A 13,061-nucleotide genomic window follows, 5' to 3' on the forward strand; every position below is an offset into this window, starting at 1 on the left:
TAATAACATTTTTCGAATATTCATAAAGCTATTGTATATTAAAAGATTTATAAACGCATCACACGAGGCCATGTTTCAGGCAAATATCATTTGTGCAGCAAAAAATGAGATTATCTCGCAGTGCACAGCTGTCCTCTGTATCATTTCCTGAACAGCTGAAACACATTGGAGTGTTCTTTTGTTTTTTTCTTTTTTAAGTCATACTGGTAGGATAACCATGCAAAAGCTTTTTTTCAATGAGCCAGAATCAGCCATGCTTTGCAGATATAAGATGTATACACTCATCAAAGAGTTACAGTCTCAGAGTCGTGGTACTGTTCAAGCAAATCTGAACCAAATCATGCTGAATGATGATCAATAACTGTAATCATGCTAAGCATTGCCGAGCTCTCGTAGCACGTGCATATTCCACACCTCAGTCACTGCTTTTATTTTTTAGCTCCATCTGGTGTTGTCCTGATGCACGCTGACTGTCCTGGCTTATGCGCTGATGTAATGAAAATGCAGTCGCTGCAGACTGCAGCTGAAAGCATTTTCTTTAAGCAACAGACATTAATATAAGTTGCAAACACAATTATATTTGTATTTATCTCACTCAGGTTTAGTTGCTTCAGATCCTGATGTCTATCTTATTTTGCTACCACAAAACCTGAGTCTTTGCGACTGTGGTTTCCTGCATATGCCAAAGAATTATTACACAGACTGGTACTGAGTCACACAGACAAACTGACAGCAATCTGGCAGACCTTTGTTGCCTCTTATGAAAAAAAAACTGTGCAGTTTAAAGATTTGTTTTAAATAAAGAAGTGTGAAAGATTCAGTTAACTTTTCTCAAACATTGAGCCACCGATGGGTTTGTGTTATAACACAGGCTAACCACAGTCACAATTTGTGTCACAGTCTGGTGCAATGTGAGGTTTGTATTTATTAGGTTATGCAGTACCATGTGTCTGTTGCATAGGCTGGTTTGGCCGGTAGTTAAATGTTTGCCTTAGTGGTCTATCTGACAATGTGAGGGGTATAGTGAAGTTCAACATAGCCACGATTTCTTTGTGTTAGCTGGCTCAACACAAACCAGAGATAACGGGATAGGAGGAGACTGTTGATATTGCTGGGCTTTTCTGCCGTGTGGATCCATTAGCCCTAAGGTTCGAGTAGGCCTACTCTCTGTATTCTCTTACAGGAAAAAATTCAAAGGAGATCACCACATAGTCACCAACACTTCCAAGTACGAAAAGGCACAGTGCCAATTATCACCACTTGTCTCCAACGTGTCTGGTAAAGAACAGTGGGCCCATGACTCTTCTTTCTCACAAAACGATCCATATGAGTGCCTCCAGTCAGAGATAAAAGACAAACAAACATTAAAAACATGACAGTGAAACTTTAACCTGCATACAATTAGATATTAAAGGTTTATGATTCATGGCAAACTACCAGACTCAATGCTATGTATTTTATTTGTAGCAGTTACAAAGGACACAGCTGTTAAATTGGAGCGACCATGGCTCAGGGGGTTGGGAAGCGTATCTGTAACCGGAAGGTTGCTGGTTCGATCCCCGGGCTCTCTGTCCTGGTCGTTGTGTCCTTGGGCAAGACACTTTACCCTACTGCCTACTGGTGTTGGCCAGAGGGGCCGATGGCGCGATATGGCAGCCTCGCTTCTGTCAGTCTGCCCCAGGGCAGCTGTAGGTACAATCGTAGCTTGCCTCCACCAGTGTGTGAATGAATAGTGGCATTGTAAAGTGCTTTGGGTGCCTTGAAAAGCGCTATATAAATCCAATCTATTATTATTATTATTATTAAATTGAGTAGCACTAGCCAGTATGTTATCTAAGGTGCTAGAAAAAATCATGTTTGATAGCATTAGTGTGTTCATCTCTTCCCTGGATAATCAGTTTGCCTTCAAATGAAAGCATGGCACGGACATGTGCATATATGCACTCAAGGGAACATTCAGTTTGAATAGGGCCTAAACTTCATCTGCCCTTATGGGTTTCATTGATGCCTCTAAAGCTTTTGATCAAGTGAACCCTGAAAAACTTTTTGATAAATTGAAGCGACAGGGAGTTCCTGGATACATTGGATTCTGTCTTACTGGTACGCTCATAAGAAGATGCTGGTTAAATGGGGAAGCAGGATTTCTGCCTCCTTTTGTGTTAGCAATGGTGTCAGAAAGGGTGGGATTTTGTCTCCAATTTTATTTAATTTATATGTTGATAATGATTGTCCATACAGCTGAGAACCTGTAACACTGTATGTATATTAGGTAAAACATTGATGAATCATCATACGTATGCAGATGAACTGGTTGTTTTTAGTCCAAGTAGTGCTGGATTAGAGTAGCTTCTTAATACACGTACTGAATATGGTGTGCTATATGATATAATGTACTATGCTGTTAAAAGTGCTATCTTGACATGTAGAACCAAGCAAGATAAACAGCTGAATTTCTTTGTGTTTAAACTGTCCGACAATACTCTTGAGGTTCATAAAAGGTGAAATACCTTGGTCACTTTATTACTGATCAAATGAATGAATGAATGATGATGACATATATGGACAATGTGGAAACTCTTTGTTCAGGCAAATACTATTACAGTATAATTTTAGCAGTGACAAAGCTGACAGTGAGTGGTTCCTGTTACTCATTCAGTCTGAGTGTGAAGAGTTTGTGTGTTTATTGATTTCTTTTAGGAATATTTCTTTAGGAATAATAGTGGTACAATAGTTATGTCAAGCTATATAGTTTATGTCTTGCATATTTCCAACCATATCCATAATCACATACTGTGTATGCTACCATTGTGTATAGTGTATTATCTTACTTTTTTTCATTGATTGTACTTATTTGTATTTTTGTATTTCCTTCTGATATATGAACCTGAGCTGAGGTAACACAAAAATTTCATCAAAAAAGTCTTATCTTATCTTTTAAGTAATTGTGTATTTTATGTATATCATGGTTTTATATCTTTAAAAATATTTTTTTCATTAAGGATTATATGTTGTGTTGTGTTGTGTTTTTGTTTTGTTTAACTATGGCCATAAAGTCTGTCAATAAAGATTGATTGATTGATTGATTGATTGATTGATTGATTGATTGATTGATTGATACCGTCCCACGGTGTAATGAAGGATGCTTGAAAGTCACTGTAGTTTGTCAGTAGTTCAAACTGAAATTAATTTTATTGACGAAATTCGTGGTGTTCTCTGTTTTTACAGCTGGAGTCAGAAACAGATTGGAATCAACATAACAACATTTATTTACGTTTTTATAGGTGTTTATAATGCATCCACATTCCTGTGAAAGCCACTTTGCACTTCATTTAGTGGTTTTAGTACGGTTTGGTCATTAGCCAAATAAATAGACACGTTCATGTCACAGAAAACTCTAACGTTAGGCTCGCTTAGCTCGCTAAACCATTAAGGTGTTGTAATGACAACACCTTAATGGTGTTACAATGGTACGTCATTCTTGACAATAAATGAAAATCTCCTAAAAACAAAACAAATATTGCGTATTTATGTAACGAATTTTTACAGCCCAACGTAAAAGAAACCGAAGGCTACCTGTATTTAATTTGGTCTTTTTCTCTTCCAGTACTCATATGGACACGTGATCAGAAGAAGTTATAAATAGAGGTGCCGCACTCGTTTGTTTCTTTGAATTTGAGACGAGGAGTGACATGGCGTCTACAAGCCAGTAAGTGGTAGAGCCGAGTAAATGTAATACCTATACTTTCTTTGCATATGGTTCTAAGAATGTTAATTCATAAGAACAAATACTGGTGTGCGTCGTGGTTACTAAAGCTAAAACAATATACGTCGCTGTGCTTACCGATTGCTGTTCGTTTCATTGTGCTAATTGTTAGCACAGCTAGTTAGCTGGCTAGCAGCTAATCATTAGATGTCACCAGAAGTCGGTGTTTTTGTTGCACAGCGATGTGGTGCTGATGCTCCTGCTTTTTGCCACGTTATCGTCTTTGCATTGTAGACTTGTTTGTCCACCATTTCAAATTTTTTCGTGTATTACAATGGTGTGTAGCTGAAACTGAAGCTAATGTGTTGTTGACGTTACCACTCAGTGAGCAGTTGTGAATCATTTGTAAACACACGCAGTTTCCCGTGGAGTCCGTCTACCTTTACACAACAGTGGTTTGACGTACCCTCCTTTAAGCACGTATAATCAATTACTGTAGTTTAGCAAATAATTTTTGCATTTAAAGTTTCTTACGTTATTGATTTTCCTATCAGTGGCACAGTAAGGGTGTGCGTATGAAGGAGTAAAATGCAGTTGATTGAGCTAATTTGACTGACAGTTTCACATCCACTCTTTTAATGATTGCTATTGTTTAGTATTTCCTGTTTTCCTAGCAAAATGTAAAGAACCGATGGATGTTTTTTTTTTTCAAATTCAATATTGGACGTATGTATTATAGGGTTGGGTGTCATCACAGATTTCTAGAATCGATTCGATTCCGATTCACAAGGTCCCGAATGGATTCGATTTGAATCAGTGAAATTTTGCCTCACAGTCAGAAATATTATAATTCTTATCATTTATCAGTACATAGCCATATTTTTATACCTATAAAAAGAAAGCTGACACTTGTGAGACTTTATCAAAGGTGTAAGCATCACAGCAGATGCCTTTGTATCAAAGTAACTTAGGATAAAACACAGAAAATCGATAATCAAAACCCACCCCTAATGTGATATAAATCAGAAATCCACCAACAATGACGAGACTACCATCCATGATCTAAAAAAGTGGCTTACAGTTTAATTTGCCAATGACAGAAATGTACAACACCTTGTGTGGTTACTGACCCACCAGCGGTCATGTATTGACAAGCATCTGTCAAAGAGATGTGGATTTCTCTTGATTAAACGGATAAAAAGGATACCTTATTTGTTTCATCCACCCTTAATCAGAAACCTCCCACTCCTTGACTGTTCTGTTACTTTTCGTCATTGCGGCGAGGAACAACACCCACTACTCTCACAGATTACCCAAACTAAGTAAGAATGTATAACTATATATATATATATATAACTCAAGGATATCTCCTTTCAACTAACCTTGAAATGAACATAAATTCTCGGGTTTCTCACACAGCACCTTATTCCTGTATTTACTTTTGTTGAATCCACCCCAGACACATCTGGCCAGTGAGCGGACTGAACATTCTCATATGATTTGTTGTGACGCATTTTTTATTCGCTTGACATTCACTTGAATTTTTCTGTGTGAAAACAAACCAAACCACGGGGATGAGCTACAAGTTTGCAAACTTATCAGCTGAGTCAGACCAGGGTAAAATAATTGTGTGAAATGCCCTAAAAATCTTTTAAGCTGCTGTTTTGTTTTGTTTTTTTTTAAAAAGAGTTCAACAATCTCAGGCTCAGTGGGAGAGAGAGTTCCAGAGTCTGAATTGTTTCTCATTTAGTTCTCAGCCTTGTATGATGCACAGCCGACAGGCCCTGATCACATGATTTCAGGGAACCTGCTAGGGATGTAAAAGTTCACTGATGTACAATTGTGCCTGTTCATGCATAACCCTAAAAGTCAAACTCAGGATCTTAACGTGGATGTTAATGGGGAGTCGGTGCAACCGAATTAACAATAGTGTGAAATGTGAATAGCTGGAAGACTCAGTCAGAACAGGCGTTTTAAACAACCTGCAGATGTTTCTGGGAGGCTTTGCTTAGGTATGTGGACAGTTGTAGTAATCCATACGTGATAAAGGGATGAAGAGTGACACAGTGGAACTCAACAGGACACTATTTCTTCAGTGATCAAAGAGTGAGACAGATTTAACCTGAGCATCCACAGCAGTCACTAATTTCTTGATGTAGGAAGTTGAGGATTTTAGTGTGGGTGGCTTTTTATCTTCAGTTTATTTTAACTCTGTCGCATTGTGTGGTTCTTGTTGACCAGCATTTCTGCTGCATCACCTAAATTGCTCAACTTTTGGTCAAGCGTAGTTTGAATTTTGCTAGATATTTTTTCCTGTTCTTCATTACACCGCATTTCTGCTAACATCCAGCAGATTAATGCTTGTTGTGAGCCATTCGTTTTTTTCTTTTATAGTCCTTTATCACCAGTTCAAGCTTTTTTGGGGGAGCACACAGAGTCCTGGTTGAAGTTATTTTGTGTACAAGTCAGTTTGATCGTGCCAGACCTCTACACTGCCATCTCCGGCCCCCTATTTCTTATCATGTTTGTAAATCCCAGCTTTTAGACCAAGTAGAGCTGTAAACATCCATGCGGCACACACAATCTCATATTAATGTTTATACCAGTATATTACTTTGTGTGTGTATTGTTCCCATGTCTTGTTCCATGCCCTGTGTTTTGTTACACAGTTAAAAAAACAAAAAACACTAGGTTTATGACTGAATTCAAACCTTTGAACACTAGTGTGTCTTAAAGATTATCAGAACAGTGAGATGAACCTGTCACCAGAACAGCCTTGTGTTTAAAGTACTGTTGCTAGCTACTATCTTTGTGTTTTTGATGCTGTTACTTGCTTTGGGAGATGTGTTGTTGGTGAACATTCAGTTAGGCACTTCTTCTGAAACACAAAAAGGGAAAGGAAACTGAAAAGGTGAAGTATATTTAGACTGTAACATAGTCTGTATGTATGTAAATTTGCCCTCTCAGAACAGTTGGTGTTATTTTCCCATGTTTTACTCTGAGTAGTCTTTTGTGAATTGGCCGTTTGAATCTTTATTTTTCATTTAGATTTGACTTTGTGGGTAAAAATTATGTTTACTGTCATGAATTGAACACAAATTCTCTCTCTGCCCCTCCCCATCTTTGCCTTTGTTTTTAAACTTTTCTTGCTTTTGACCTCTTACCTGTTTGTTTCTGCAGCCCAGGTGTTATGGCCCTTCCCAGAGTTCAGTGTCCCAACCACCCTGATGCCTGTCTGGTGGAGGACTACAGAGCAGGGGACATGATCTGCCCTGAATGTGGCCTTGTAGTAGGCAAGTATACATGGTTTTAGATCAAGCTTCCACTGAACACATCCTGCATTTGGTTTCCTGTACTTGTTATCTCAACTAAACGGAACTATTTTTTTTTCAGCACACATCTTCCTGAACTCATTTGCTTTGTCATCATAGTTCAATTCCAAGCTATGCAAGGCCACATTTTCCAAAAGTGTATAGGTAAATTAAATATATTGTTTAAAATTATCCATAGATGTCAGGTGACATGACAGGTTTTGTCTTGTGGATAGAGTTAAAGAGGCAAAAAGCTTGATGCTTGCTATTAGACAAAGCTTTAGGGAGCAACAAGCTCTCCTCTAATGAGCCCCTTCAGGACAGAGCAGGTTAGCCGAGAGAATAGAGACGCAAGCCGCCCTTTAATGCAAGCTTAAGTGCCCTCTGTTCCCGTTTCCATAGCTTTGGTTAGCCTCTAAGGAGATGAATGTCACTTTGCCTCGAGATATTAGGAGTACTGATGGATGGCAAGAAAAACAGGATTAAAATATCAAATCTAATCTTCAACCCCAGTACACAGTTCCTGGAAGAGACAGTCATAATAACTTGAAGAATGCAATGGCCTTGTTCAGACAGTTTGCCTCATTGCTGATGTCACACCCCTATCTTTTCCTTTTTGGTGTAAAATAATTGAGCCATATTCAAAACCGCAGTAGTAGTAATGGAGCGTAGGAGGAGAACATGTAGAGGAAGAGCCAAAGAAAGACAATAGAGGAGGACTGACATAGTAGCAGCCGTGTTTGAAACTTAAATTCTGAGCATGTCTTTGAGTGAATTTGCTTATATTATTGCACCATCTTCTGGTGACTTATTTCAGAGGGATGAAATATTACCAGGCACAAGGAACACCAGCAGCCATCAAAGCTTTTTGAGTGTTGGTGAATCCCTGAAAACCTTCTGTAGTGTCAGTTATATCTGTCAGAGAGTAACCCTTTTCAGAGCAGTGGATGTGACTTCAAAACAGATAAACAAGCAGCTGAAGATTAAGTTGCGAGTGTTAGGTAATCGAGTTGAAAGTAAACTTTAAATCTTAAGCATTTAAAGAAAATTATATAATCAGCAACAATTTAAAAGCTGGAGCTTCATCAGAAACGCCTCGTTCAGTCCAAGCTGTAATACAGTGAAATGTTGCAGCTCAAGAACTTGATCTTGATCTATTGGTAGTTTGAATAGTAAATGTTGTATTAAATGAATCTTTATTCAGTTATCCAAATCATATGTTCAGGTGATCGTGTAATCGACGTGGGCTCAGAGTGGAGAACGTTTTCTAATGAGAAAGCCCTCAAGGACCCATCCAGAGTGGGAGACGCCCAGAACCCATTACTCAATGGAGGAGACTTAACCACCATGATCAGCAAGGTGAGACACTGTTTGAAATAAAAAGCCAACCTTTTGTTTTCACCCTATTAAAGATGGCTGCCAGAGTAGCTCTTCTATTAGTATGTGCTCGGGTTGCCTTGGCACAGCTAGACACGGTTTTTAAGGTTTTCCTGAGACTAAATAATTGTACCTGGTAGGAGGTACTTTTTTAGTTCCTATTTGACTGGGACAATCCAAGGCGATCCAAAAATGTGATGTCAGCAGACTGTATGGCAACGAATAGCTAGTCAGCGGCATTACTCGATGAGACATGAAAGAATCTCCATCAGGAAAATCAAAACCAATATTTTTGAAACCCTGCTAAACCCGGCTACACAGAAACTGTACCGTGGTCCCCGAGTCTGAGGAAAAGCCACAGACCGAGCAGCAGGTACACCATCACCTCGACGTCCACCTGTATTGTGGCGTTTGTGTCGCATACAAATGATGTCACGGGATGTCATTAGCTCTTCCCCTTTACACAAAATTTCTTCTGATTAGCTGTCCTGTGAGCCTGAACGACCATATTAGGGGATGTCCCCTAATTTTGACATCATAAATTGAATTAGAGCAGTGTAACAGAATGTACAGTACTTAACAAATGCAGAAAAAAATAGCAAAGCACATTATTGTTAGATTGCAAATTACTTATTTACTGACATTGCTGAACAGAAAAATTACTTTTAGTGGCTGAATGAAGAAGTCAAGTGTACTGGCTCAATTTGGGTACAAAAATATTGAGTGAATTTAATTTTTAGCTGTAATTTATTTGATGTTACTGTGGTTTCACATGAAATAATTTCACTGGTAAACGTGCACCGTTTACCTCCACAGGGAACAGGAGCTGCCAGCTTTGATGAATTTGGGAACTCGAAGTACCAGAACAGGAGAACCATGAGCAGCTCTGACCGGGCCATGCTCAACGCCTTCAAAGAGATCAGCACCATGGCGGATCGCATCAACCTGCCGAGGAACATCGTAGTAAGTAACAAAAAATAAGGACCTGTAAAAATATTTTCTGCTGTGGCCTAACAGTCTCACTGAGAGCAGAGAAAGTTGCCCATCTGCTTTTTGTCATTGTTGTGAACAGGTGACAGCCTATGAGATGTTAAAAGTTAACAGACTGCTAATGGAGAGGAGCAAGAAACAAAAATCCTGCTGTGTGCAAAAAACTGCTTTTGTTTTTGTTTCCTTTGTTCTTTTTATCAAAGTTCTTGTTGTTTTTCACACTGAAGTCTCAGCTGAAGCTGTCACGCAGTTTTCCTTGTGAGGATGTTCTCATTTTGAGGAACAAAAGGGTCGTGGGCTATGGTCGTGTTCCTAAACATTAATTCAGACACGATCATATCATTTTCATTCAAAATTAAGCAAAATGGTGTCATAAAAGAGCCACAAACATAGGGCTCAGCAACTTTGTTAAACTGAAACGAAATGACTTCCCTGTTTTAAGGTCATGTAAAGACAAACATCACACTGTTAACATGCAGTTAAATTCCAACAGAAGCATAAAATCCATGACACTGAAATTAAAGTGTAAATAATGTTTTTTCCCCTCAGGACAGAACAAACAACTTATTTAAGCAGGTTTATGAACAGAAGAGCCTGAAGGGCCGAGCCAATGATGCCATCGCGTCAGCCTGTCTCTACATCGCCTGCAGACAGGAGGGTGTGCCGCGAACCTTTAAAGGTCAGAATAAATTTGTCTTGTGTGATTGAGTAATTTACTATCGTTGTTTAAATGATTATATATAACTCTGTTGTGTTCAGGACAAAATGTATTCACATAAAGAACTTATTCACTCACATTTTCATGGAATAAGCCAACATAGGACTGTTTGTTATTCATGTGGTGCCATTAGTAAATGTTATTTACAGGAGTAGTCAGGAGGCAGAAGTGTAGGATGTGCTTAAGGATAAAACCTTAAAAAAAAAAAGTAATTGCAGTCCATCCAACCACCCCTAAAAATCTCCTTTCCTCTGCAGAGATCTGCGCTGTGTCTCGGATCTCAAAGAAAGAGATCGGTAGGTGCTTCAAGCTGATCCTGAAGGCACTGGAGACCAGCGTAGACCTCATCACCACCGGGGACTTCATGTCCCGCTTCTGCTCCAACCTCGGCTTACCCAAACAGGTGCAAATGGCAGCCACCTTCATCGCCAGGAAGGCCGTGGAGCTCGACTTGGTGCCTGGCAGGAGCCCCATCTCTGTAGCTGCAGCTGCCATCTACATGGCTTCCCAAGCTTCAGCAGAGAAGAAGACCCAGAAAGGTAAGAGGTTATGGACTGGAGTTAGACAACAGTTAGACTTTTCACGCCATTTTTAAGTCTTGATCCACGCCTCGTTTCCTTATATTTTGCTTCCAAGGAGAAAGACTTTCTTGTGAGGTCTTGAGCAATAGGTCTCCAGACTTTCTGAAGGCCTTTCAAAGGTTTTTTGGGCATTGGCTGCTTTTTTACTTCTCTTCAGTCCAGACCTTGTACCATTTTGGAGAAAGAAATAGTTTTAAGTTGTTTCTTTCCTAGCAGTCTGTCACAAAAGCCCCTCTTTTTTTCATCATATATGCAATGCTCGTTTCTGTTCAAAGTTAGAACTTTTAACCGCTTTAAAAACGTCAGGAGTGTTAAAGCTCTATTTACTGTCAAGAAAGCTGTTAAGAAAAATGCACTGGCGTCATTCCGCATATACTTCTAGTAATGGCTGAATTGTCTGTCATGCTCTTCCACAGAAATTGGAGACATCGCTGGTGTTGCAGATGTGACGATCAGACAGTCGTATCGACTCATCTACCCACGGGCTGCAGAGCTTTTCCCCCCAGACTTCAAATTTGATACACCTGTTGATAAACTGCCCCAACTGTGAAGAACACTCCTCTCGTACAGCACAACAATTTCTGCTGTACCTACAAGATCATCACCATTATTATTGCTGTTTTTTCTTTTTTAAATGATGAGTGTTGGTTTTGGAAGATTTCTCTCGTCCTGCCTTAGACGACACCAAAGTCTGACAGGTGCAACGGACACACATTCCAGTACTTAAATAAACAGCTTGCAGACTGTACTTGCAGTATTTCATTTGAGTGTATATACTGTACAATGTATATATGTCCAAGTGGGAAGTGTAACTGATACTTGCAATTTTAGGCTGATTTCCTACTGTACACAAAAACTTTTTTTTGTAGAAAATTACCAGTTTCTATTTTGTTAGTGTTTGAATTGTTCTGGGTAATTTAACTAAAAATAAAATTTCTCTTTAAACCAGGTCAGTGTTTGGATCAAACTAAACTTTCTGTGTATGTGGAGATGACCTCAAACTTCCAGAGGTGATGGAAAACCAGAAACAAAGTCACTGTTACAAATGTTTAATTTGTGCATTCGTGATGGGCAACAAACAATGACTGCAACAATGCCTTGGATTTTCTTTGTTTTTTTACACCGGAGGATGAAGAGCAACTGCTGTGAGTACTTGGTGTACCATCCATAAAGTTCATCTGTTCTGGCAACAACATGCACAAGCAAAAGAATAAAAAACAAACACTTTGTACAATCTATTTTCATTAAGAAACATTGATAATTAAAAACTATTGATAAAATTAGTGCTTTCAGCTTAATTGTATACATACAGTATGTATATATATTTATATAAAATATACCCTGCCCTCCCCCTGTAGTGATTCATAAACAGGTCTGCAACATTTGAGTCAGTTTATACAGAACAGCCACACTAACAGAGTGCCGTGCCCCCTATGTCAGCTACAACATGTAACCTGAACAACAGGAAGCTTTCAAATGGCTTCTGGATGGAGACCTGAAGTTACTATGAGCTTTGTAGCCTCATTTCCAAAGCAACAGCTGAGGACACCGACTTCTGCACAAAACCACCTCATTAAATCTGCCTTTATGTAAACTTTCAGTGTGTCAGATTGTTTAAACTACAGAGAGCCGCTCCTCTGCTACTCCCGAGGAGGACAGGATGAGTTTGGTTTCGGTAGCTGTAACTGGGCGAGACGCTTTAGTGTCTTTACTGAGGTAAAAGAAAGAAGAAGTCAAGTCCAACACATGGTTGTTCTGTAAGGACATGAAGGAATCAAAGCGCAAAACCAGCGGTCATATAATGTTATGGTTTGATCGTGATGCTCGACTGGATACTGTATCAACTCCACAGCTGGTCACTAAAAGCAGCGAGGCCACTAGAGGGCACCAGACAAGATAATTTTAGTGTTTTTCATCATTTTTTTCCCCAGCCAAAGGGCATTTTAATGAACTCGGCTCAAAATAAACAGTAATTCATTTACCAGTTTGGGCGGTGTGTAAGACATGGAAGCTTCAGGTGGACACGCTGGGAGGAAAAGGAGGTAAACTGGACCGCTAGACCCAAAAGAATATGTAGTGAATACTCTTACTTGTTTTCAAGTCAAGAAGCAGTAGTAGTCGTCAAGATGTTTTGTTGTTGTTGACTATTCAGTGACGATGCTTTAAGCACTTCAAATTCAATGAGCGCCACTTTCAGATGCGATTGCTGCAGAACTTTACAGTGAGATAAGGTACGGCGAGGGCTTCGAGACTAACGAAAAAACCAAACCAAAACAAAACAATAAAATATACGACTGAATATTATCTGTACAGATCAAAAAATTGAAAACAGTGACTCTAAATAGCATGACTGTGATGTTGCCGTTTTCTCAGAGTTCATG

At 39.2% G+C, this 13,061-nt stretch overlaps 1 protein-coding gene across 1 annotated transcript; it reads left to right on the forward strand.

The window, feature by feature from the left end:
- Window positions 1–3,620: 3,620 nt before the first annotated feature.
- Window positions 3,621–11,628, forward strand: gtf2b (general transcription factor IIB). The gene is made up of 7 exons (XM_085390173.1): window positions 3,621–3,706; window positions 6,884–6,996; window positions 8,240–8,373; window positions 9,208–9,354; window positions 9,931–10,060; window positions 10,357–10,638; window positions 11,097–11,628. The coding sequence occupies exons 1-7, from the start codon at window positions 3,690–3,692 to the stop codon at window positions 11,228–11,230; spliced, it is 957 nt and encodes a 318-aa protein (XP_085246299.1). The 5' UTR covers window positions 3,621–3,689; the 3' UTR covers window positions 11,231–11,628.
- Window positions 11,629–13,061: the final 1,433 nt, after the last annotated feature.

The sequence above is a fragment of the Rhamphochromis longiceps genome, linkage group LG18 (assembly GCF_057381845.1).
Source record: "Rhamphochromis longiceps isolate RC_006_pf linkage group LG18, R_longiceps_female_GT1.1, whole genome shotgun sequence".
In the NCBI taxonomy this organism is placed as follows: Eukaryota; Metazoa; Chordata; class Actinopteri; order Cichliformes; family Cichlidae; genus Rhamphochromis; species Rhamphochromis longiceps.

Coding starts and splice junctions, on each gene's coding strand:
- gtf2b (XM_085390173.1), top strand. Junction 8,374..9,207: donor TAACCACCATGATCAGCAAG/GTGAGACACTGT, acceptor TTACCTCCACAG/GGAACAGGAGCTGCCAGCTT. Junction 9,355..9,930: donor ACCTGCCGAGGAACATCGTA/GTAAGTAACAAA, acceptor TTTTCCCCTCAG/GACAGAACAAACAACTTATT.